The following is a 25,481-nucleotide window of genomic DNA, read 5'->3' on the forward strand; positions in this document are numbered from 1 at the left end:
ATTGCTGAGACAGCTTGACAAATCATTTTATTAAATTCTTGATCATAAATAGAATTCACTATATTGACAATCTTGCAAAACCAGAAATTCCATAAATGACAAAACTATACAAAGTGGGGTGGGGGTGTAGGTTCCTACACCTAGAATTTATGTCCAATTTGGAAACTGGATTATTATTATTTATTTTTTTTGGATTCTTTCAACTACCCCTTACTTGTAGTCGAGACGAGAGCAATGGGAAATTAGTCGTCCGTCCGGATAAATGGATGCATCAATTCAAAATGGTTCCGTTCATAACTATTAACAATAGAGGTAATGGTACTGTAAGCAATTCAACAGTGTTTAATATTATTTTTCTTTTTTTCTTTTTTTTACATAGATACACGGTTGTAGAAAAATATCTTCAGGGAAGTGGTTCCATGGCTTATTCACAGTCGTACATGCGGAATATTCACCGTTCGGCCACCCTTCTCCAGCACCAACAAGAGCAGCTGCAATACTAGGGTAGAGCAGTCACTTCATAATATTTTAAACACAATGAAGATCCAGGTATCCCACACACTACAGGGAAGTGTTGACAACCGTATAGAACCGTAATCTCAAACTCTGGAGGGCCTCGCTGGCTTTCAATGTGGTTCAGTGCCTAACTGATTAAAGCAGTGGTAACCCTGTTCCTGGAGATCTACCATCCTGTAGGTTTTCCCTCCAAACCTAACAAAGCACACCTCATCCAACAGCTAGAGCAGGGCTGCCCTGGAGATCTACCATCCTGTAGGTTTTCACTCCCACCCTAACAAAGCACAACTCATTGAACAGCTAGAGATCATGTTAAGATGCTAGTTCGTAGCATCAGGTCTGCTAAATTAGGGTTGGATTGAAAACCTAGAGTCTACGCACCAGATTTCGGAGGCCTAAACTTGCTGCCATTTGAAAATGACAAAAAACGTGGATCATCGAATCAGAGTCCTCAAATCCAGACCTGCTTTTCTTTCCTCCCGGATAATTAACTGAATAATTAGCGCTACGGATTGGCTGGAGTGTCTGACGCCCAGGTAAAGGGAGGGTGGAAAACCAGAAGGTCTCAGCCCTCAAGGACCGTGATTTTGGTGATCCCTGCTATTAATAATACCGGCAAATACTGCAACCAACCAGGACTGGAGTTTGAGATCCCCGTGTAAAAATAAAACCCCATTGTAAAAATACTGTAAAGGGCTGGATGACTCTCCTGCCCACATGGGCTGGTGAATGGAAAGAGACAGATGGGGGTCAGTGGATCTTCCATCCCCCACTCTCGAGACCTCACTGTGAAGGGTGCAAATACTCGTCTGTGAAACTGTCCAACTGTGTCTCCAGCTCTGTCGCCTTGTGTCTGGAGAAATAAGAGGAAAAAAGGCTCTATTATTAATGCACTTTTGGTTAATATACAAATACCACTTTCAGATACATCACATATTGCACTGCAGTGAAATATATTCATCATCAGATTTCCCATCAAATCCACTCATTTGCCTGATACTGAAGCAGTAAATTCCATTTCCCTTACTGGACCCCGTCCAGTGTTTTTCAACCAGTGTGCAGTCACACGCAAATACCACCACTGAACATGCGTGTGACATTTAGTAATTTTGGTCCTTAGGGATTGCCATTAGATTGATAGAGGTGTGCCTTGGAATTTCTTAGATGCAAAGCACCTAATGTATGTAGTTTGAAACTGACTTGTGCTCACTCACTCAGGTATAGCAGGCTGACGAATCTCCACAAGGGGGAGCTATTAACACTCAGAACACTTTGCGTCAAAGACCCTGGACTCTTTCCAATCGCTTATTTCTAATCTCCTCATTCCTTTCCTAAAGTCGTTCCTGCTCCCAGCTCCACCGGGAGTGGTAATAAAAAGGGGCAAGAAAAGGAAGTGAAAACAGGGACATCAAGATCGATTTCTGGCACAGGCCAAGGAGAGGAAAAATAGATGATTGGGAAGAGCCCGAGTTCTTGCTTCATTATAAAGTATAAAGCCATTGCAGAATACAGGTTGGGAAACACTGATGCGGACTAACAATGTAGCACAGGGGATCCAGTCTTACCCGAAAAAGGCCGGTGTGGGTGCAGGTTTTTTTAGCCCAAAAATAAGACCCCTGATTCAACTTAACTCATCATGGTCTTCAATTAAGACCTTGAAAAGTAGAATCAACTGTTGTAGCGCTGGGCTAAAAGGAAACCCTGCACCCACGCTGGCCCTTTTCGGATAAATGGACACTCCTGGTGCAGTGGTTCTGACCTGAGGCTTTTGGACCGGCTCTGAACCGTCTCCAGCCGCTGGATGTTGGCGGTCAGGCGGCTGATGTCTCCCTCCAGCTCCCGCTGGGTCTGGTCAACCTGTTGGCTCAGCCGGGCAAAGGTGGCGGCCATTTCCCTGCAGACACAAAGACCAGCCGTCAACCTTCATCTGCTACAACATCTCCCTACAGACCCAAAGACCAGCAGTCAACCTTAACCTGGTACAGGGGTGCACAACATCTTCCTATGGACCTAAAGACCAGCACTCAACCTTCATCCGGTACAGGGCTGCACAACATCTCCCTACGAACCCAAAGACCAGCCGTCAACTTTAAGCTAGCACAGGGGTGCAAAACATCTCCCTACAGACCCAAAGACCAGCACTCAATCTCCATCAGCCCTCCATGGCACATGCTTGGGCACCTCTGGTCTATTCAGATGTGGAAAAAGCTGGTTCAGAAAGTCCTCCCTTGTATTTTGTTCTAATCCCACAGATTGGCTAATTAGAGCAATTCTTTAGCCATGAGGTAGAACTAATGAGTGAAATCGGCTGGCTTTGTTCATGGGTGGAAGAAACACATAGCAGGACTTCTGCTTCCTAACCCCTGGACTCAGACTCCTGGTTCAGTGTGTGCGGGTGGCGTTTCTGGCTGGAAACTCACTGCTGGACCTGGTGGCTACAGTTTGCGCTGGTGAAGCTGACGATCATCTGCAGCTTCTCAGTGGCGTAGTCCACAAACTGCTTCTTGAAGGCCCGCTCCTTGGCCTTGGTGGTCCAGGTGAGCTTCTCGTACAGGTAGAGCAGGCCGTAGAGGCTCATGGAGAGGGCGATGAGCCTCCACCCCACACCTCGCCATACCTGTCCGGGGGGAGAGAGGGAGAGATTCAGTCTGGTGGTGCTCTCATCAGAAAGGATTCCTATGTTTCCTGTGTCTGGGTCTACAGCTGCATGGTTTGAGGTCTCCTCCATTATTAACTCATTCGATTTAGGAAATTACATTCAAGTCACTCGCTGAATCTCCCTCGTGTCAACTCGCTCTCACTGAATCCCCAACGAACATTACAGGCATGTTTTAAATTCAGGGACTGAATCTTAATTGAGAACATGCCAGTAATGTTGGTGGGGTGTTCAGTGACTGGCGGGACTTTGAACCCTCATGTAATAGACTCGTGTTGAACTGCTTTGACCCAGGTTAGGCTAGAAATGCCCGTGTCGACCTGCTTTGATCTAGGTTAATTAAGGAACACGCACGTTGACCCAGGTTAGGTAAGGAGTACACCCACCACTCCTCCCACGATGACCATGCTCATGGAGGTTCGGGAGGTGAGAGAGGCCAGCCCAGAGGCCATGCTCAGCATGAGCTCCTCCTGGGAGACCGTGCCCTCCTGGGGCCGTGGGCCTGCAGGGGTCGAGGCGGCGGGGGTGGTGGCCACGGAACAAGGAGCCTATCAGAAATGACATTCAATTTAGACATTTTGCAGGAATCATTATAAACAGCTGTGACTTGAATCGAACCTGCAAGCCAAGCTGAAATGAAATTTGGTTTCATAGGGCAACAACACTATATCACAGCACAACCATATTACACTGTATGCCTTGGGAGAGGATGAAGAACTCTTTTCAAAAGGATATTAAGAGTTATATTTAGGCATTTAGCAGATTACCAAGAACTACTTATAGTGGGGTACAAGAACCTAACCATTATACTGCACTGTTGCAAATGGGACATTTACAGAATTTCTTTAGTGCTATTTTTCTCTATTAAACATGTTGAGTTAAATTCACTACTATTCGCTCATTTGCTTTTCAGCAACATTATTATATTTGAATATGGTGCATAGTTACCTGTAATAACAGACAGGCAAGTTTAGCTGTAAAAACAGGTAGGTGGGTTTACTGTGTCTGTAAATACAGATAGGGGGGTTTACCTGTAAAGACAGGTAGGGGAGTTTACCTGTAAAGACAGGTAGGGGAGTTTACCTGTAGGTTCTGGTTGACGAGCATCAGGGCCCGCTGTGCATTGGCCGGGCCCAGGAAGCGGTTCACCACAGCGGTCCAGCCCAGGGAGAACTGGAACTCGATGTTCTCCTGGAAGTCAGTGCACAGGGAGCTGCAGTTCAGGTCGTAGCTGAGGTCAAACCTCCGGGAGGGAATCAGCATGTGCAGCTGGCTCTGAACAGCAGGGGGCAGCAGAGGCAGCACGCAGTCTGTCAAAGAGAACACAGGAGACTTTCTTACACAACTAAACACTAGTATCACACACAGAAGACTTTCTGTACACAACTGAACACTCATATCACACACGGGAGACTTCTGTACACAACTGGACACGAATATCACACACGGGAGACTTCTGTACACAACTGGACACTAATATCACACGCGGGAGACTTCTGTACACAACTGGACACTAATATCACATACGGGAGACTTTCTGTACATAACTGGACACTAATATCATACACAGGAGACTTTTCTGCCCACAACCAGACACTAATATCACACATACTGGAAACAGAACACAAAAGTCCAAAATTACTGTTATAGAACAGCTAGTCACTGATTAACTATTGATATCTAATAATTAATTCGAATAAGTTAACAACTATAAAGCTTTAAAAAAATAAAATAGAATATAACCAAAATTGACCAAACTTGTGATTGGGGTGTTGATAAACCCACCCACCCAACACTGCACCACATACATTCTGCTACATACAGTTTTTCAAACATACTAAAGTTACACACATTTTAATTCCACATATGAAATTGACACGTTTGGGTAATTGTTTTTAAATGAAGCGCGGATCAGAGAGCACGTGTCTGTGGTTTATGTGGGTCGCTGGGAGCCCGGGCCCCGCAGCAGGGTTAATTTTAGCAACGCTGCATACCGATCATGTCTTTCTGCGAGGTCTGTACAGATGCACTGATGGCGTCAGAGCAGCGGAAGGCCAGGTTCTTCCCCATTCCCTCCTCCAAGTGCGTGAGCAGCTCCTGTGAACGGGACCGGGGGGGGAAAATCGATCAGTCTGTTCTCCTATAGTGCCATTCACAAACCGCCTCACAGCGGACAACGTAAAAATATACAGTGCCGTCCATAAGTACATGGACAGTGGTACAAATTCTGTTCTTTTGGCTCTGTCCTCCAACACAACGGATTTTAAATGAAAGCATTAATGATAGGTTAAAGTAGAGACTCATCTTTAATTTGAGGGTATTCTCATCCATATTGGGTGATCCATGTATCTATAATTTTATCCTAGTCCTTTCATTTTAGGTAATTTCAGTACCACTGAGAACAAAGTTCATTTCTGAGAGTTGATACTGGTCGAAAAAGAAAATATTAGCAGGATAAGCCCCTGAGATGGGGTCCTACAGTCAGATGAATACATAATTGTTTTGGATTCAAATACTTTTCTACGCATTACTTGTTTGGCGTATTGGGAACCTGTGAAATACTCTCAAAACATGCAAACCCCGCCTTCTGGTCCTCTTGGTTGCCTCAATTGGACCAGGCAAGATTAGAATCCAAAACAATGACATATTTGACCCAGGTGTACCTACATTACACAAAGAAAAGGTTAGTTGGGTGGTTTGAAACTGCGCAGGTGTGTGGGAAGCTCACAGATTTGTAGAGTTTGAGCACTTGGGGAGAGGGGTGGAAGTCAGCGTGGAACTCATCGACCAGCACCGACACTCGACAGATCTCCTCCGCCATGGCGTTGGACACCTGGAGAGGCGCGGAAATAACGAGCGCAGGTCAGAGACGCCGACAGAAGACAGAATATTTTGCCAAATATCTAGTAGGTTTAGAATATATTATTGCTAATATACTGTACGTTCAGATTAATGACTACATTTACACATGCCACACAGATGTACATATCTAGATGTAACCAGCAACATTTTTTCTTTCTTCTCTCTGGCAGTTTTACCATTTTAGGTGATGGGATTAACTTTACCAATGGGGAAAAAAACCTAGACCTAGATGGCTACACCCTCCTCACATCTGCGGGGCCGAATGGCTTTACCTTCTCCTCCACCTGCTCGGTGACAGCCTTGATCCTCTTCTTGATGTCATCCGTGAGCAGGTTGAGCTGATTACGCACAAACTCCAAACGGTCCGCCTGGTACTCCCTCTCCTCCAGGGAATGTACCCTACAGTGGACAGGGCAGGGACACAGCTGTCTTTAAAGGGGAAGTTCACTCACTCACCTACAGCTGTGATATGTGTATGGTTTTATTACATCTGTCCTTGAAGGGGAAGTTCACCCAGTCACCTACAGTTTTAAAGGCTCACACATATTTTTTGTGTTTAGATACGAAAACCGGGAAGAGAACACTGATGCGTGCGGGCCTTTAAGAGAAACCCACACTGTAGCCTCATACAATGGCCGATATGAAAAACAGATATGTGATCAAATAGATATGTGATCAGCTAAACTTGCTTGACATGTGTACCTAAGGAATTTTTAAAAATCCACGAAGGACATTGATGGGTTAACATAGAAATGAATCTTCTCTGACCTTTAACATGTGTATAGTTTTACTACATCTTTAAAGGGGAATTCACCTAGTCGTCTAGTTTTAATATGTGAACGGTTTATTGGGTTTTGTCCTCAAAATCATTTTATCCTGTATGTGAGTATGTGTGTGTTTGTTGGAGTATTTATACATACACATATACTGTATATAGACCTGGGTCAAATATGTTTTTGGCGTACTTAAAATCTCTAGAAAGCTAGAAATGTGAAAATGACAAAAGATCCTTTAGAATTTTCAAGGATATATTACCAACCAAAAATATAAAATTAATTGAAAAAATATTGCTCTGAAAAGAAAAGCTAGTTTTTAAAGCGGTCATTCATTTTGCTGACATCTTAATTGCTTAATTATTTAAAATAGTAAATGAATGAGCTCTGGCTGCAACAGACCAAAATGGTTGGGTAAAAAACGATTTGTTTTTAAACAGGTGAAGAGGAAGAGTCGGCACGGTAATCCTCACCTCTTCTCAGCCGAGGCGATGTTGATGGCGTCCATGATGCTTTTGACGGTCTCGGTGATCTGCTTGGCTCTGAAGGTGTGCTGCTCAAACTTCGTCTTCACCGCTGACTGCGAGATACACTCCTGTGGGGCCCGTACACGTTACTGCGGCAGAACCCGGGGGAACATACTGGCCTACTGCTGCAGTCCGACCGGCATAACGGCACACCCGAAAACCCCGAACGGAGAACAGTCTTCCCTCTGCAGCAGTGAGTCTGTATCTTACACCCAGCAGCCTGTCCCTCGTCTCACAGTAACACGCTCATTCGGCAATGACAAGCAAAATGAAATGTGATGAATAATAAATGGTAAATGGTTGTCATTTATATAGCGCCTTTATCCAAAGCGCTGTACAATTGATGCCTCTCAAGCTTCAATAAGCTTCAACTGATGCTTCAATAAGCTAAACTAACAAAATAGTTACTGCATGTTTCTGGCTTATGTGATGCTTAATGTTCAAATATAATTCATAAAACATACTGGGAGACCAGAGTTCATATTTTACCATATAATAATGCAACTGTGACAAAAAACATTTTTTAAAAAACAAAATATTTATAACAAACTGCGAAATAAGATATTGCATGGGCATACTGTGTTGAACCTGTTATGGTGTTAACAAAACAAACCATGAGGAACAGAAATGAGGAGGAAATGAAAATGAGTGAAAGAATATGAGGAGGGGAAGCTGAATGCCCTCGCCCGAGTGAATCTACACTTCAGCACTGAAGACGCAGGCAGAGTGAATCTACACTTCAGCACTGAAGACGCAGGTCCACTGAAACATGCACGCTCAGCAGAGCTGCTGCAATGTGAAGTCTAGTCTGACTGAGAACTAACCATACCATAGACACATCACAAAACACGATACCATAGACACATCACAGCACACGATACCATAGACACGAGCAGAAGAGATTAGGAAACAGAGGCACATGCAATCAAAAACCTCTCCACTTGCCTCAAACGTTCTCTCAAAGCTTTGGAACTCCTTCAGTCTCTCCTGGAACCCTTCTGCTAGAGCCCCACCTGCAACAAGGACAGTCACCTTAGGGAAGCACACCTGTAGCAACTTCATCTTTTAAACCTTTTTTGGAATGTTTTTCACTCCATTGCTTTCTGTTACCAGTAGTGATTGTTACATAAGCATTAGAACATTCAGTTAAGAACATTCCAGTCACAAATATGTCACACCTAAACCAATGGTCAGTTACTACTTAAGTCATTAAGTTAAGTCATGATCTCTTGTAGATGGGGGGTCATAATTAGTTGAACCAATGAGATCGCAAGGGACCAATCTCACAAATTCCCCTTTGAACACACTGTAGAGAGCCCCCAGTCACGGGTGAAAGCCGAGACCATAAGACGTGTTTATGGAGGCTCTGCAAAAGAACTTCTGCGAAATACACGACTGTGAATGGAAATCTAATGTAACACCTGTGTGTGGTTCTAGTTTGGCAGAAAGCAAGGCCTACGCAGTAGATGGGAGAGCTGACAGGCTTCTAATTCCAGACGCGTGTGATGCCGCCCTTTAGTTTGAGAGCCTGGCATGCCATCCGAGATTAGAGACAAAAGGTCTACACGCGGCGGACAGGTTGTTCTGGCCGACCCCGGGCTGACCCGTGGGTTACACCTGGCCAACCCCTGGCCGAACCCTGGCCGACACCCGGGTGAACCTGGCTGACCCCTGGGTGAACCCTGGCTGACTCCCGGCTGACCCCAAGCCCCTACCGGTCTCCGGCATGCCCTGGGCCCGCTGCATCCTGGAGTTCAGCACCTCTTTGGCGGACACGAAGAAGATGCGATTGGGCGCCTGCTGCCAGTCCACAACCTTCAGCTCCTCCACCAGGAAGCTGACGCAGCGGTCCGTGTGCTGCTTCCGCACCTGTGAACGTGCGAACACGGAGACACCAGGCACAAGTGTGTGTGCTTTAAACCATGGAATGTGAGGTGTGTGTGTGTGTGTGTGTGTGTGTGTGCGCGTGTGTGTGCATGTGCGAGGTGTGTGTAATTAATGTAATGTAATGTAATGTAACATGTCATGTGTGTGAGGTGTGTGTGTGTGCGTGTGAGATGTGTGTGTGTGTGTGTGTATATGTGTGTGGTGTGTATGTGTGTGTATGAGGTATGTGTGTGCGTGGGTGTGAGGTGTGTGAGGTGTGTGTAATGTAATGTAACATGTAATGTGTGTGAGGTGTGTGTGTGCGTGTGTGTGTGCGTGTGAGATGTGTGTGTGTGTGTGTGTGTATATGTGTGTGTGTGTGTGTGTGTGAGGTGTGTGTGTGTATGAGGTGTGTGTGTGTGAGGTGTCTGTGTGTATGAGGTGTGTGTGTGTGTGTATGAGGTGTGTGAGGTGTGTGTAATGTAATGTAACATGTAATGTGTGTGTGCGTGTGTGTGTGCGTGTGAGATGTGTGTGTGTGTGTGTGTGTGTATATGTGTGTGTGTATGAGGTGTGTGTGTGTGTGTGTATGAGGTGTGTGTGTGAGGTGTGTGTGTGTATGAGGTGTGTGTGTATGAGGTGTGTGTGTGTGAGGTGTCTGTGTGTATGAGGTGTGTGTGTGTGTGTGTATGAGGTGTATGAGGTGTGTGTGTGTGTGTGTATGAGGTGTGTGCGCACTCACGTCCTCCATGTACTCGGGCTCTGAAGCGGAGGCATCCCAGCGGTTGTTCAGGATGAAAATGTTGGGCTTTGAAAGACGCTCGTTCACCTTGTGGAAAAAGTGCTTCTCCTGCATGAAGAACAACAAAAAACTGTAAAACAAAGCCCTAATGAAGGCAACTTGCTACTGAAACATTGCTCATTAAAAACCACTTTGTTGTAAAGTGTGTGACCTTTCTTTCCGTATTTTACTCTCCAACATGAAAACCCCAAACAGACAAATGGAGATGGATTTGGGGGGGCAGTGCACATCTCCCCCTCTCTCCCCACCCCATGACGCTGGCACACGAGCGGGGTCTGGTCGTTTGATCATAGGCGTGACCGCATCGCTGGGTCTGAAGGTCAACTGCGGCGGGAGGGACTCAGATTAGCGCTTAACTGCCGAGGCCCGTGCAGTCCCAGCGGGCCTGGAGAACATGCCGGAACAATGCGGGGGCCTTGACTACGCAAAGCGGGTGCTGTCAGTGATGAGTCGCTTCAATCGCCTCTGTGATCGACTGGCTGCCCTGAGAGGCCGTGCGCAATTCAGATGACAAAAGCAGGGCTCTACCCAAAACAAGTGGCTTCCTTGTTTTTAACTAACCCTCACCTAGTCCATCAACAGTCACTTCAGATCAGCAAATTCAGTAACGGATCTACAGACGTTTAACATGTGTGAGGGGCAATACGGATCAGGGGGGTTTGCATTTCCTTCAGCTTCTATACAGTGTGTCCATAATAGTAAAGCTAAAAACAAAACCCAAGGTGTCAATAATCAGAAAATGGCAGAAAAACATGCAGTTTACCCATCTGAAAATAGCATTTCTGCCTGCTAATGAATTATTTCAGTCAAGAAGAGCAGAAAAGGGGGCACCGACAGAGTATAAGGCAGTGTCTGCTTTAGAAAAAGTGGAGGGAGGGAGGGAGAGAGGTAACCCGGATGCTATTTTGGAGAATTTGGACCATAGACGTGCATATATAACTAGACAGGAAAGCACAACCTCGGCCAACCTAAGCAGAGGAGCATCAAAGTATGTCCGCTGAGACAGGGACAAAACAATCATCATTTCACAAACTACTACACATAATGAAATGTATCCTTTTAAGAAACTGGGCCAATTAGCTGTTCATTGGTTGTTAAATCAGCATGGACGCTATATGATTTGGACAGTGTCCTGAGCCAGAATGGCTGAAGAACAGCATGAGGCAGAGAACTGTTTCCCAAATCTGAGTTCCCCAAACCAGGGCATGGAACCCACTGGTGCATCATGGGACGGGTGATAGTAGGTTGCAGGATGATACTAAATAAGTAACATTCTGCACAACTATATATAACACACTCACGCTGACATTCACACTGACTGAACTGCACACCTGTTACAGTGCATGCCCTGTGCTAGATACCATCTAGACACAAAAAGAAAATGTTAAATACACACTCACTCACTTTATTACACCTACTTATTCATGTGATTATCTAATCAGCCAATTGTGTGGCAGCAGTGCAATGCATTCAATCATGCAGATACAGGTCAGGAGCTTCAGGTAATGTTCACATCAGCCATCAGAATGGGGAAAAAATGTGATCCAAGTGACTTTGGCCGTGGAATGATTGTTGGTGGCAGAAAGGGTGGTTTGAGTATCTTAGAAACTGCTGATCTCCTGGGATTTTCATGCACTCTAGTCTCTAGAGTTTGCAAAGAATGGTGCAAAAGAAAAATTCCAGTGAGCAGCAGTTTTGCAGATGCCTTGTTAATGAGAGACGTCAGAGGAGAATGGGCAGACTGGTCAAAGCTGACAGGAAGGTGACGCAAATAACCACACATTACAACAGTGGTATGCAGAAGAGCATCTCTGAACACTCAACGCTTCATAACTCATATGGATAGGCTACAGCAGCAGAAGTCTAAGAAATAAGATGAATACATACCTCGTAAAGTGCTAGGAGAATGTATAAACCATGTGAACTGAACACTGAATAGTGCGTGCCTGCTAGATGACCAAGCTGTAAAGCTTCTTTTTAACATTAATTCCATATTTGTACTTATTTTAGAGCCACACTTTGATAATGGGAGGAGGGTCAGGGAAGATTTGTATATTAAGCCATTAAAGTCTTTAAATTTGGCACGCTTGTCAAGCTAGTTTAGCTGATCACAAATCTGTGGACATTTTTCATATCGGCAAATGTATGAGGCTACAGTGTGGGTTTCTCTTAGCATACTACTTCTTAGTCATTAATCACAAATCATTTCTTTCTGCAATTATTTAATTTCATTTAATTTAACATATTTTTAGTCTTTAGTCAAATGTGAGTTAAGTACGTTGTGGGCTCAACTGAACTAGAGCCAGCTTCAGAAAGAATCATTTCAACACAGCAAGAACTGCATACAGATATGCCTGAACTGGTATGCTGATCTGTGAGAGGTAGTGTGATGTAAAATACACATTGAAGCATAAGCATGAATACAGAGCTAGACTCTCTCTTTGTTATTGTTATGTAGAGCAACAAAAAGTCCACAGAAAGGAGTTTGATAACTTCCACACTGGTTTCCTGTGATCTGAGGCATTTCATATCAGTCTTTTTCGACATTTTCTACAACGTGCCATTGTCACGATGAGTCATCACACAGTAGTTTTAGTTTCCCTTTCGTTCAGTGCAAAAACATCAGTCCATAAAAATGAGATTGCAGGGACACTCAGATCAGCCCTGCTCTCAGGCAGACAGAAGACCATGTACAATCCAACACTACGATCCAAGAGTGTCACGAGTTAATTAATGTTGAGCCCAGATTAACTGGATTCCCCCTGATTCGCCTGATCCCTTGATAAACCATGGTTTTCATGGATGAGCTACTACATGTGTTCAGGTAGTCCCCAGCCCAGTAATGAAGTGGCTCCACCAAATACCAAGGGGTTTTGGCTTTGGTTGAGAAGAATGAGAGAGTTCAGAAAAAGCAGGAGGGTTTTAATAGGTGCTCAAAACAATAGTATAGCAGTCATTTTGATTGGTTGAAAAGCTAGAGGGTTTTACAGTAGTTATGTTTGTGTACCATATGGCACTCTTTGGACTGAAAGGATTAACTTTTCCCATAATCCCGAGCGCCCAGCTCCTCACCGTGTTCATTAGCGTGGACTCCGAGTTGGCCACCAGCACAAACACGTCGGCGTCCAGGCAGAATTTGTCGATCCAGCTGTCCAGCTGTGTGGTGACATCAGTCCCCGGGCTGCAGTCACATGATCAGAGTCATCCAATCAGAGTCTACTAGTGACCAACCAATCACACCTCAGAGATGAGACATTGTGCCACAGGCTGTTCAGAAGCACCCACACACTGAACCACCTTTGAGTAAAACCCTTATTATAAAACAATGACCGGATCATCAGGTTTAAGGTGCAAGGAAATCCATGATCAAACTGACAGCATATTAGCATAATCATTTCACAGATCTGCATATCCAGCCTGAAGGCATCATGTTTAGTTACAGAGAAATCTTTTAAACTGTCAGATAATTATTTGGCTCAGGTGCAATTGCTGTGCAGACATTTCGTGATGTAATTCTAAGGTGAACAAAGTAAATTTAACACAAGACACCTACAGTTTAAATTGAAAACCCTAAATATTACAGATGACATTCGAGTTATTCAGCCGATGGTTAAGTGAATCACAGTTGATTAGACTAAGCGGGGTTCCCCCTGGGGGTAAGAACCAAACAGCTGCACTGATCTTATTGTGGTTACACTGGGGCCTGAACCAACAACCTTCCAGGTCCCAGTCAAGCACCACAAGGCTATAGGCTGTTTTAAAGCAATTAATAAATAAATAAATGATGCTAAAGTGTAAGCTGGATGGCAGGATGTCTCATTATGCTTAAGTTGCATTTATGTTGCGTATATGTTGCGGTTATGTTTCCGGCACAGGTACCTGTCCACGAGAACCAGGTCATCTCTCAGCAGGGCACATTTGGTCTTGGGCCAGAAAACCTTCACCAGACAGCCAGCATCCAGACTCTCATCCATGTGCAGAGCGTGGGCGAGCTGGTTCACCGTCTGCAGGGGGTGGTAGAGAGGGAGAGACTCAGGGTGCTGCACTACACAAACCAGCCCTTTCTTAAACCAACCTCTGTGGGATCCCCCAGGCTACAAGGGCATAGTGGCTAAAGTGTCAGTTACATGACAAATTATGAAATTATTTAGACAACTGTTGCCTATTGTCCACTACTTTGAAACAAGTCCTGTCAGGTTATTACCGTTATTACATATTACGTTTTACCATTGCTGAGGTGACACTTTTATGAAAAGTGACTTACTGTTGATTAGACTAAGCAGGGGCTAATCCCTCCTGGAACACTCTGGAGTTAAGGGCCTTGCTGAAGGGCCCAACAGCTGTGCGGATCAAAGCTGCACTAAAGCATTGCTTGAACTGACAACCTTCCAGGTCTGTCGAGCACCTTAGCCACTATGTTTTGTATTCAAAATTTAAGTATTAAGCTTTCATACAGTTTTAAGACTTCCATTTCTCAATAACTTTCACATTATTTTTCCAGCCGCTAACAATGTTTTTTTCCCGAAAAGAAAGGCAGGACACACTGCTTCAGTCTCCAAGTGCACCACAGACCCAGTAAGATAAATAAACACTCATAGGAAGGGAGCCATGCACTGTACACAGGTCTGTAGCCAGTTAAACTTTGTTTGCAGCACTTGGTTGACAGAAGAATTTATGAGGCTTAATGATTGACTCCGTAATGTAAGCAAGAAGCACTGTAGGTCACTGCCAGCTCTACCTACTGCCTGTGTGTTAAAATGTGAAGTTTATTATCCACACTGTTAGCTCCCCAGTTCTACAGTATGTGAGGGTTGATCCAACTTCTACTCAAACCCTCCAATGGGAGTACCCACCGCCTAACTGTTGAGAATGTATTAATCTGAACATTGACTGATTGACCGCGTCGGTCATTAACACCCACACCCTGAGCCAACCAGGGGAGGGTTGCCAACCCCCCCACCCCCCTGCCTACACACCTCTGAGCTGATTCTCCAATGGTGTTGCAATCTCAAATGGTGTTTATGCATACAAAGCTTGTGTAACACAAAGTTCTTAAAAAAAAGTTTACCACATACACTGCATTCTCTGGAAAGTCACCAGGAATGTTCAGTTTATACCGTTACTCAGCACTTCTCTGACAAGAGTTGGTAGCATTTTCTGGGTTGGTAGCATTTTCTTGGGTTGGTAGCATTTTCTGTATTCAGCATCAGTGTTATTTAAGCAGTTGTGTAGCGTACCAGCGGCAGTTGTGTAGCGTACCAGCGGCAGCGGTGTGCGGCAGCCTCGGCTACTTGCCTCGGCATACGAAGTCGCAGGCGTACAAAGTCGGGGGTGTCTATCTACGGGTGTCCATCGAGGCTGTCTGAGAACCTGATGAGTGTTTTTGTTTTCGCTGCCTGCCCTCATTTCACTACGTCGTATTCCTCTTGTCCTCCCTAGTTCCCTCCATGTGTTTCCTTCCCATTCCTGTCCTCTCTCCTCTCCCCAGGTCCCAGTCAGGTAGGAGGTTCACCTCCCGCCAACATGGGCAGAATATCTCAAACCTCATCTTCCCTCCCAGATCCACTGGTATTGATCTCTGTGTGGCTGGTGGCCTCTGGAACTGCCAGTCCGCCGTCCAGAAAGCAGACTTCATATCTGCCTATGCCTCCCACCTCAACCTTGACTTTCTTGCTTTAACTGAAACGTGGCTCTCACAAGAGAACACAGCCACCCCGGCTGCCCTTTCCTCTGCCTTCTCTTTTTCCCACACACCCAGAACCTCTGGCAGAGGAGGTGGCACAGGTCTCCTAATCTCATCCTCATGGAGATCTAGTGTCTTCTCCTCATCCTTCGCCTTCTCCTCTTTTGAATTTCATGCGGTTTCTGTTACTTTGCCGTGCAAACTGTTTATTATTGTTGTTTATCGCCCCCCGGGTCCTCTGGGGAGCTTCTTGGATGAGATGGACATCCTCCTTAGCTCCTCACCAGTCAATGACACCCCCCTGATCCTCCTGGGTGACTTCAACCTCAACTCAGAGTCCACCCAGTCCACCTCTCTCTCCCTCCTTTCTTCTTTTGACCTTACCCTCACTCTTTCCCCTCCCACCCACAAAGCAGGCAACCTTCTTGACCTCATCTTCACAAGGAGCTGCACCACAACCAACCTCTCTGTAACACCACTCCATATATCTGACCACTCCTTCATCTCTTTTTCTCTTCCACTCTCCTCTAACACCCATCCATCTCTCCCACCATCCACTGTCACCTGTCGGCGGAACCTACGCCACCTGTCTTCCTCCACCCTCTCATCTACAATCCTCTCCTCCCTACCATCCACGGAGTCTTTCTCTCGACTGTCTCCCGATGATGCTGCTACAACTCTCATGTCCTCCCTCTCATCTTCCTTTGACTCTCTGTGTCCCCTCACCACCAAACTAGCTCGGGCCTCCCCCCCCAGTCCTTGGCTTTCTGATGCTCTACGAGCTGTCCGAACCGAACTGCGGGCAGCGGAGAGAAAATGGAAAAGGTCCTGTCACCCCAGTGATATAGCTTCCTTCCATGCCCTCTCATCATCTTTCCATTCCTCTGTCTCTCTAGCTAAATCTTCCTTCTTTCACTCGAAAATTAACGCGGCCGCCTCTAATCCCCGCAAACTGTTTTCAACCTTCTCCTCTCTTCTGGCCCCCCACCCCCCTCCCCAACTCTACATAAATAAATATATGTAAATAACATAAACATAAATAGGGCGGCACGGATGGTGCAGTGGGTAGCACTGCCGCCTCACAGCAAGGAGGTCCTGGGTTCGAATCCCCGTCGGCCGGGGCCTCTCTGTGCGGAGTTTGCATGTTCTCCCCGTGTCTGCGTGGGTTTCCTCTGGGTACTCCGGTTTCCTCCCACAGTCCAAAGACATGCATGTTAGGCTGATTGGAGAGTCTAAATTGCCCGTAGGTATGAGTGTGTGAGTGAATGGTGTGTGTGCCCTGCGATAGACTGGCGACCTGTCCAGGGTGTATTCCTGCCTTTCGCCCAATGTATGCTGGGATAGGCTCCAGCCCCCCTGCGACCCTGATCAGGATAAGCGGGTTCAGATAATGGATGGATGGATGGATAAACATAAATAAATAAATAAATCAAAAACATTGCACTTATGATGACGACTGTTTAGAACAGCATTCCATGTGTATTTTCCTAGTTCTGGAAGTGATGCTTTGACTTGTGGTAGAACCTATGCACTTGTAAGTCGCTTTGGATTAACACAGTTAACTAACCTTAACAGGGTTCTTGGGTCTAAACAGGCTGCTGATTTAAAGGTGAAACAACACAAAACTGGCATTCCCTGTGGCCCACTACAACGAGAGCTGAGGACCCCTGCCACCCGTTTAAATGTAATGGTTCCTGTATGCTCTGTAAACAGCACGGTTTACATAGTCAGCAGTGTATGTGGGCTGCAGGTATTTTATTTTACTTAATCCATGACTGGGAAACTGGGCCGTTCAGTTTAAAACAAAACTAAGGCCCTGATTTACTTCAAGCTTTCGCATGCTCAAAACTAATAACACAAGTAATGATTTGTGCAAACATTAGCCTTCATCTAATCTAAGCAGTAGGTACACTTTAGTGGTAGGAAAAGGCGAGTATTGCTGGGCTGAATGGCAGGTTCGTCATTATGTTATATTATGTCATGCCAAGTTACACTGTGATATGCTAAGTTATGCTACGTATGTTACGCCATGCTATGTTATGCCATGCCATTCTATGCCATGTTATGCCATGCCATTTTACGCCATGTTATGCTATGGCATGCTATGTTATGCCATGCTGTTATGTCATGTTATGCTACGGCATGCTATGTCATGTTATGCTACGTTGCACTATGCCATGCTATGTTATGTTAAGTTATGCCATGCTATGTTATGCCATGCTATGCCATACTATGTTATGCTATGCCATGCCATGCTATATTATACTACGTTATGTTATGCAATGTTTATGTTTTGCTATGTTATGTTAAGTTATGCCATGCTATGTTATGTTATGCCATGCTATGCCATACTATGTTATGCTATGCCATGCTATATTATGCTATGTTATGTTATGCTATGCAATGTTTATGTTTTGCTATGTTATGTTAATTTATGTTATGTTATGCTATGTTGCACTATGTTATGCCATGCTATGTTATGTTATATTATGCCATGCTATGCCATCCTATGTTATGTTAAGTTATGTTATGTTATGCTATGCTATGTTGCGCTATGTTATGTCATGCTATGTTATGTTATGCCATGCTATGCCATGCTATGCCATACTATGTTATGTTAAGTTATGTTATGTTATGTTATGTTGAGTTATGTTATGTTATGCTATGTTGCGCTATGTTATGCCATGTTATGCCATGCTATGTTATGCTATGTTGCGCTACGTTATGCCATGCTATGTTATGTTATGTTATGCTATGTTATGTTACGCTATGCTATGCTATGCGACCTGACGTGACCGATGTGTTGGACCTTGATGCTCTTCTCCTCCTCGGAGCCCTCGGTGGTGAGGAAGGCCTTGTCCTCGTCCGTGCCCTCCACGCTCAGAAAGCAGTTGGTGGTGTGTCCGATACCGCTGGGCAGGACGCGGTCCCTCAGCATGGCGTTGATCACCGTGCTCTTACCGTTACTCGTCCTGGAGCGCGGGAAATAAAACAGCCCTTTCATTTCACCTTTATTTATTTATACCGGACACCCTGTTAATGCCCCCTCCAAGTAGCCAAGCCCAAATGTCTTATGATCTGCACATTTAACAGCCATTTAACAGCCTGGCCATTTACTAGCCCAGACTAATTAGCACTGCTTGTGTTGACAGGTATGAGACAATAAAACTGACATACCTGTGTATGTGGGATTCAGGTGCAGGTTTTTTGTTTTGTTGTAATTAATCATATAAGGCAGGGGTGTCAAACTGTCCACAGTATCTGCAGGTATTTAATGCATTTAATCATCAACCAATAAAGGCCTTGAGAATAAGGTGTCACCACCTCTATGTGGGGGAAACGCCGCCCCTATGTGGGGGGAAACGCCGCCTCTATGTGGGGGGAAACGTTGCCTCTATGTGGGGGGAAACGGCGCCTCTATGTGGGGGGAAACGCCGCCTCTATGTGGGGGAAACGCCGCCCCTATGTGGGGGGAAACGCCGCCTCTATGTGGGGGAAACGCCGCCTCTATGTGGGGGGAAACGCCGCCTCTATGTGGGGGGACACGCCGCCTCTATGTGGGGGGACACGCCGCCTCTATGTGGGGGGACACGCCGCCTCTATGTGGGGGGACACGCCGCCTCTATGTGGGGGGACACGCCGCCTCTATGTGGGGGGACACGCCGCCTCTATGTGGGGGGACACGCCGCCTCTATGTGGGGGGACACGCCGCCTCTATGTGGGGGGACACGCCGCCTCTATGTGGGGGGAAACGCCGCCTCCATGTGGGGGGAAACACCGCCTCTATGTGGGGGAAATGTTGCCTCTATGTGGGGGAAACGCTGCCTCTATGTGGGGGAAACGCTGCCTCTATGTGGGGGAAATGTTGCCTCTATGTGGGGGAAACGCTGCCTCTATGTGGGGGGAAATGTTGCCTCTATGTGGGGGAAACACTGCTTACCTGCCGAAGAAAGCCACCTTCATGTGCCGGCGGGCCAGCACTTCTTTGATCACAGCCAGCTTCCCCGTATAGGACTGTATCTGCTTCAGCTGATCCTCAGAGGCGATCTGTGCCAGGTCTTCACTCCGGCACGTATCTGAGGTTAAAGCACGGCAGAGCAACACAACGGTTACGGAACCGGGCTTTTCACTCGGGAGGCTACAGGTTCACATCTCAGGAGGGGCACACCCGATGCACCCATCGGCAAGTTAGGCTACTGCACCTGGGCTCAACAACAGAAGCAGGTAGCACGCCCCACAACAGAATGACACCGATTGGTTTTATTCAGCCATTCATAAATAGGCAGCACTGAGCCAAGCACATCAATAAAGCCATGCTCGGGAGAGAGATTATGTAATTTTACAGTACTCAAACATAAAACGTGACATATTTACAAACAGAGAAGCTGTATAATTTTATTTATTATTTAAAAAATATTTTTATACATGCATACAGTTTGGCCAGGAACACAAATCAATGTCACCATTTTCAATTAGCCCACATTCCTCTGGCTTTTTAGTCTGACCTGTGCAGGTTCCACTCACCTTGTACAAACTCTGACCCCTCCTTGACATACTCCAGCAGATGTTCAAACACTGTGCTGATCTTCCTTTTGGCGATGACAAAACGCTTCAGTGGTGAGAAGTCCCCGCCGTCCATACTGCCTTCCTGAAAAATGTCCAAAATTCAATAGTGCACCATCATGTATAATATGATTCTAAACTTTACACCCCTCTGCACGTGTAGTATGATTCAAACTTTACAAGCATGTTCCGTATGCGGTTACACTGAGCGGATTTCAGTGAAACAGGTTAAATACACAAGTTTCTCCTCGTTGCAAACTCGCTGAATTATGTTAAGGCAAAAGATTTACATAAGACCGGTTATACTTGCTATAAATTAGAGCACTGAGAACGTAGCATAACATTATATACAGAAAAAGCAGTCCACCTTTTTTTTTTTACTCAATTACAGTACACCAAGGCTTTTTTTACTCACTTACAGTACACCAAGGCTACACAGACAACTGTGGTTTCAAAACAGGAATGGTATTTCCTGCGCTCCAGATTCCAACCGAGCTAAACCGGTTGACCATCTGGCACTATGGAAATTGTTCGTTTGTTTTTAGTTCTTGTAACGTTATGTTGTCTAAATAAGCCTAGCGCTAACTCCTATTCTTGCTCTAACGTCATTTCAGGAGGATATCCTATTTATCAACGAATCGACCATAGCGGTAGTTAAATTTCTTAAATAATACATTATTTTCTACAGTATGAATTATACATATCTTATCATGGCACCGACAGGGTAATCCAAGTGCACGAATACATTAGCAATATAGTAATGCGTTTTCCACAGCACATCTAGCTAACTCTTCGCATATATTATCCGGCGTAACAGCTTAGGCCCGCTATAATATAGTTCTAGTTAATAACGTTACCCTGTCTAGTAGAGTCCAGAGCTAGCTAGCAAGGTGTAATTTTTGACTTAATGGTTATCAAGAATTCAATTTGTCAACATTCGCATATTACACATTTCTACGTGACTTTTTTGCACACACAAAATATATATATATATATTATTCCCCAACACTGTCCACGAGTTCTGTAGCTACTACGTTGATGACCCCTAACTTATAAGTTTGTATGTCACCGAATACCTAGCTAGTAGGACATAGCTACCGCTAACACGCTAGCAAACGTGCAGCCATAACAAAGTTATTTCACAAAATCAATTCGCCTTACCTTGATTTTGAGGCCGCGCTTTATCTATATTACTCTTTTCATATCAGTCAGATATTATTTTGGCGATTGTGCTGGCTAGCTCGGTCAGTAACAGTTTGTTTCTAATTTTTTTTTGCCCTTTTCATCTACCTCACGTCACATTACTCAAACCATCAGACATGAGAAGGAGGAGGCGCTATACAGTGTATGGTGTGACTGGAAAGTATGGCAAGTCATTGCGACCAAATTAAATAAAGGACACACGTGAGCGTCCTTCAGGTTTGATGTCCCAAGAGAAGAGGTTCCGGAGTCGAACAAATAAATCAAGAAATCATGTAATAGGTAGAAGAGATCGCTTTGGCAAGTCTAGTGAAACGTATGGAGTGCGTGTAAATAGACAGCAAAAATAGACCGCAGTTAGGGAACTTTAGAAGGTTTGGTTTCAAGGTGGGACAATTAAGTACTTATTATTTTATATTTTGGAGGAAATTGTTGCCATTACTAAATCAAATTAAGTGCTTTGCAATATTCATGTGAAAATTGCGTAACAATGATGTTAAGCAGATTACACGATATAATAGTTTCTCCAGGGCTAGAAACCTACGTTTCGAAATTCTTCTTAACAACACTAGGAACTGGCTTCTGATTGGTACATGAGGAGCTACCGCTAACTGAACAAATAGATTTGAAGCGCCATGTGCTTTGAACTGTGTCCTGCCCGGTCCTGCCCCAATGGAATATGGATTTATGGCTCGGCCAGTGGTGGTTAGAATGTAGAAACAGCACCATCTGCTGACTATTCATTGAACTGAGAAAATATTTTCCCATAATGTTGCTTATCTGAAGTCTAAAGCAAGATCGAACAAGGACGTGTTGTCTCACTTGGGAGGGCGGGCAGACTGCTCCTCTGTGCTCCTGCCAATGGCCAAAGCAATGGGATTGGTTGCCATGACACTGCTTTTCTGTTTAATCACAAGCTATGTTGAGTTATCCGTTGAAGAACCCAAACACCACTCCTCTCTCGTCATATGCCAGTCAGAATTCTGGCCAAGGCCACAGCATTGTATTTCCAAATTAATACAGAACATACTTGGTAGAGCAGGATGCTTGTGAGAAGGCCCATCAATAGAGATCTGGCTGTATTTTTAATATTATTAATATCAGACATCAGCCAATCTGCCTGGTTGTCCATGAGCCAGAGCACCAGTATTGCTTCCATCTGTGGAGAATGTTGCAGGTCTAATCCTAAAGTGTGGATTTCAGTTTCCCCATCATCTAACTAGGTTCGACTAGTATCTAGTAATAAAGCAATTAAACCATGTTTAATTTCTTGATCTCAATCTTTTCACCAAGACCAGAAGTCTCTTGAACTAGCCTAGAGTCAGGACACTGTGGGGTAGGTAGTCAATCGCTACTTTGGAAGCATAGTAAGCATCTTACATTGTAAGATGTAAACGAAATTCCCAGTTTCACGTTTCAAGAATCTAGAACATGAGGAATTTGGGAGATTAGATCAGCACAGGGAACTAGGCTACAATGGTAGACAGAAACATCAATCCATCAATTATCTATTACCCGCACACATGGTTAGGGGGTGCTGAAGCCTATTCCAGCGTGCAAATTTGTGCGAAAAATCACAGGGCACACCCACCCTTCACTCACACATTCAAAGCGAGGAGCAATGTAGACTCGCCAAATAGCCTAACCTGCATGTCTTTGGACTGTAGGAGAAAACAGCAGTACACAGAGTAAACCGACACGGATAGAGTGAAAAATCTTTGACATCATCTAGAGAACCGTTAAACCATTCAGAGCAAGCTCTTCCCGCAAAGGCGGTAACTTTACAGGGCACGTGCTGTGTTGAACGTTTAAGAATAGACCCCTCAAAACTTTACCGTCTCTACTTAATCGTTAAGTATTTCACATAAATACTCATCAGTAACAAACGAAAGCAACCAGTTTCTGAAGTGACTGAAGAGCAGGAGCAAATACTGCCGATCTCCAGTTAAGATAAAATACGATATTCCCTTCAACAAAATCAGCAGCTGACCCTTACTGAAAATGTCAACAACGGGGCAGTTACACAAGCCGGCGCAGGACATGGGCGAGGTAACTTAAGTTAACCGATATAACATGTTGGCTAGATAATATCGTAAACTACGTTTACCATACTACTTTATTTTAACGTTACCTCTAATAATTGTAGTGGCAGAGCTTGTTTCAGAACGAGCTGAAGACGGAACAGCAGTCGGTAGTGTTCGTGAAGCGGATGATGGCTCTTGCAGTGTCCTGCATCACCTACCTCCGAGGCATTTTCCCAGAGGACGCCTATAGATCGCGTTATCTGGAAGGTGTTGTACGAATTATTTTTAACGTTAGCTAGTTGGTTATGACAAGTTATACAACTGGTTGAATGACGACTTTAGCTGATTTTGCTGAAACTTAGATTGGTAAATCCACATCCAAAAAACTTTACCAGGCAGCGTCGGCTAGTAATATTGATAGATTAAAGCAGTTACCATAATTGTAATAGGCTGTAGCTAAGTTATAGCTAGTTAATACTTAACGTTAGATAGCGAAGTCACTGTCTTTCAAAAAGGTGTTTCCACTTTTTTACCTGTAGGCCAACTTGTTTTCAGCCTAACGATACTTTACACAGAAATACGCACTACAATTTTATTTTCAAGTGACAGCATTCTCTTGAGGCCAAATGCAGTACACAGATTAGAGTATAACTGCACGTTTGTGCATTTGGTTTCCAGATTTGTGCATTAAAGTTTTACGAGAGAACAGTTCCTCTCCTGGAGCCTGCAAGATTGTGAAATGGTAAACGTTTTTAATACAATAATGAAAAAAAATGGATAACTATAATGTGTTATGTGAGAGACATATTTAAAATGTATGTTTCTTACTTTTCAAGGATGATGGGGTGTTTCGATGCACTAGAGAAAGGATATGTAAGTAGGAAATTACTCCTGTTAATATCATTGTTTTGTTGTTCTTTTTTATCAAGACTAACTGTAATTCTTCAACCTTTCAACAGCTACAGATTGTGTTTATAGGGGTAAGCCGTTTTTTTGTTGATACATGACTCCTTCACTTGAGGGGTGCATTCAGTTCATATAACAGTTACACGAAGGCGAATACACCCGGCCAAACACCGTTTTCACGTTGACAAGACTGTGTTGATTCCCGAATGCTTCATTTGTCATTTATTCCTCAATTTGCAGGTGCACACTGATCCCAGTGAACCAAACGTGAGCTGCATTTTCAACATATTTTCAAAGAATATAATATTCTGCTTGTCATGCTAGGATTTCAATAGAATCTTTAGAAGCTTTATGAATATGTAATTTGCTTGCCTACATTTACACTTAGCCATCTTTACCAGAGGGACACATTTCCCTCTTACTAAAGTATTGCTCCCATCATGGAAATACATACAGTATTTGAAACATTGTCAGAGTAGTGTTTAGCCATAATATCCATGAGGTAGAAAGGTATTAGCAGGGTTTTTAAAGAATAGGAGTGTCTTTAAAGAACACACTGTATGTGGAGAAATAGCTCAAAGTTTTATTTTTCCTCTTTCCATGCAGCACATCATTGAATCGTACCAGTTTAAGTTTAAATACACAGAACAAGGCCCGCAAATGGAGATTTTGAGGTGAATGATGTTCATAATATCATCAGTTTCTGGAGGTGAATAATGTAATCAGTGTGTTGCATGAGCCTTATTTATCATTTCCAGACCTGGGTCACATACCACCAAGACTAAACAACGATTTTCACTAATGCAGAACATAATTCTATCAGATGACGATGCCTTTTGGCTAACAGCGTGTTTTGCTAAAACAATTACCAGGGTTTAGCAGAAGTGCTTTCAAATGTTACTGCCATCTAAAGTATATCAAATACTCTATGTATTTAGCCTAAGTCCAAAAACGGTACAAAGGATTATTCCTGTTTGGCTGGATGCATAGGACTGTGAAACAATTGTGCTGATCTGCTTCTAGGTTTCTTTTATTATGTGATAGTCATATGTAGGGTGTGAGACAATGTAATTGTTCTACAGAAAAAAGTCTCTTTAGTGAAG

The 25,481-nt window shown here is 44.4% G+C and overlaps 2 protein-coding genes across 3 annotated transcripts in view; one reads left to right on the forward strand and one right to left on the reverse strand.

Moving 5' to 3' along the window:
* LOC133126934 (mitofusin-1-like) overlaps positions 1–25,481 on the reverse strand; it is a 25,669-nt gene continuing 188 nt past the window's right edge. The window contains exons 1-18 of one of the 2 annotated variants that reach the window (XM_061239452.1): positions 21,410–21,616; positions 20,210–20,333; positions 19,626–19,761; positions 18,495–18,657; positions 13,882–14,006; positions 13,075–13,183; positions 9,943–10,050; positions 9,050–9,203; positions 8,280–8,347; positions 7,281–7,402; positions 6,307–6,433; positions 5,901–6,005; positions 5,167–5,269; positions 4,256–4,482; positions 3,559–3,720; positions 2,937–3,133; positions 2,276–2,410; positions 2–1,369 (exon numbers count right to left, since the gene is read on the reverse strand). In XM_061239452.1, the coding sequence (XP_061095436.1) occupies positions 1,300–1,369; positions 2,276–2,410; positions 2,937–3,133; positions 3,559–3,720; positions 4,256–4,482; positions 5,167–5,269; positions 5,901–6,005; positions 6,307–6,433; positions 7,281–7,402; positions 8,280–8,347; positions 9,050–9,203; positions 9,943–10,050; positions 13,075–13,183; positions 13,882–14,006; positions 18,495–18,657; positions 19,626–19,761; positions 20,210–20,324 (2,226 nt within the window). In that variant the 5' untranslated portion in view covers positions 20,325–20,333; positions 21,410–21,616 and the 3' untranslated portion in view covers positions 2–1,299. Of the gene's footprint in view, positions 1,370–2,275; positions 2,411–2,936; positions 3,134–3,558; positions 3,721–4,255; positions 4,483–5,166; positions 5,270–5,900; positions 6,006–6,306; positions 6,434–7,280; positions 7,403–8,279; positions 8,348–9,049; positions 9,204–9,942; positions 10,051–13,074; positions 13,184–13,881; positions 14,007–18,494; positions 18,658–19,625; positions 19,762–20,209; positions 20,334–21,409; positions 21,617–25,481 lie in introns of those variants that run through there. The other variant, XM_061239451.1, reaches the window with a different exon arrangement.
* The window catches only part of zte38 (zebrafish testis-expressed 38), a 5,283-nt gene continuing 2,879 nt past the window's right edge, over positions 23,078–25,481 (forward strand). The window contains exons 1-7 of the mRNA XM_061239453.1: positions 23,078–23,497; positions 23,595–23,739; positions 24,151–24,214; positions 24,309–24,345; positions 24,432–24,452; positions 24,619–24,645; positions 24,985–25,052. Of these exons, the coding sequence (XP_061095437.1) occupies positions 23,450–23,497; positions 23,595–23,739; positions 24,151–24,214; positions 24,309–24,345; positions 24,432–24,452; positions 24,619–24,645; positions 24,985–25,052 (410 nt within the window). The 5' untranslated portion in view covers positions 23,078–23,449. The remainder of the gene's footprint in view (positions 23,498–23,594; positions 23,740–24,150; positions 24,215–24,308; positions 24,346–24,431; positions 24,453–24,618; positions 24,646–24,984; positions 25,053–25,481) is intronic.

This window comes from Conger conger, chromosome 4 (genome assembly GCF_963514075.1).
Source record: "Conger conger chromosome 4, fConCon1.1, whole genome shotgun sequence".
Lineage (NCBI taxonomy): Eukaryota > Metazoa > Chordata > Actinopteri > Anguilliformes > Congridae > Conger > Conger conger.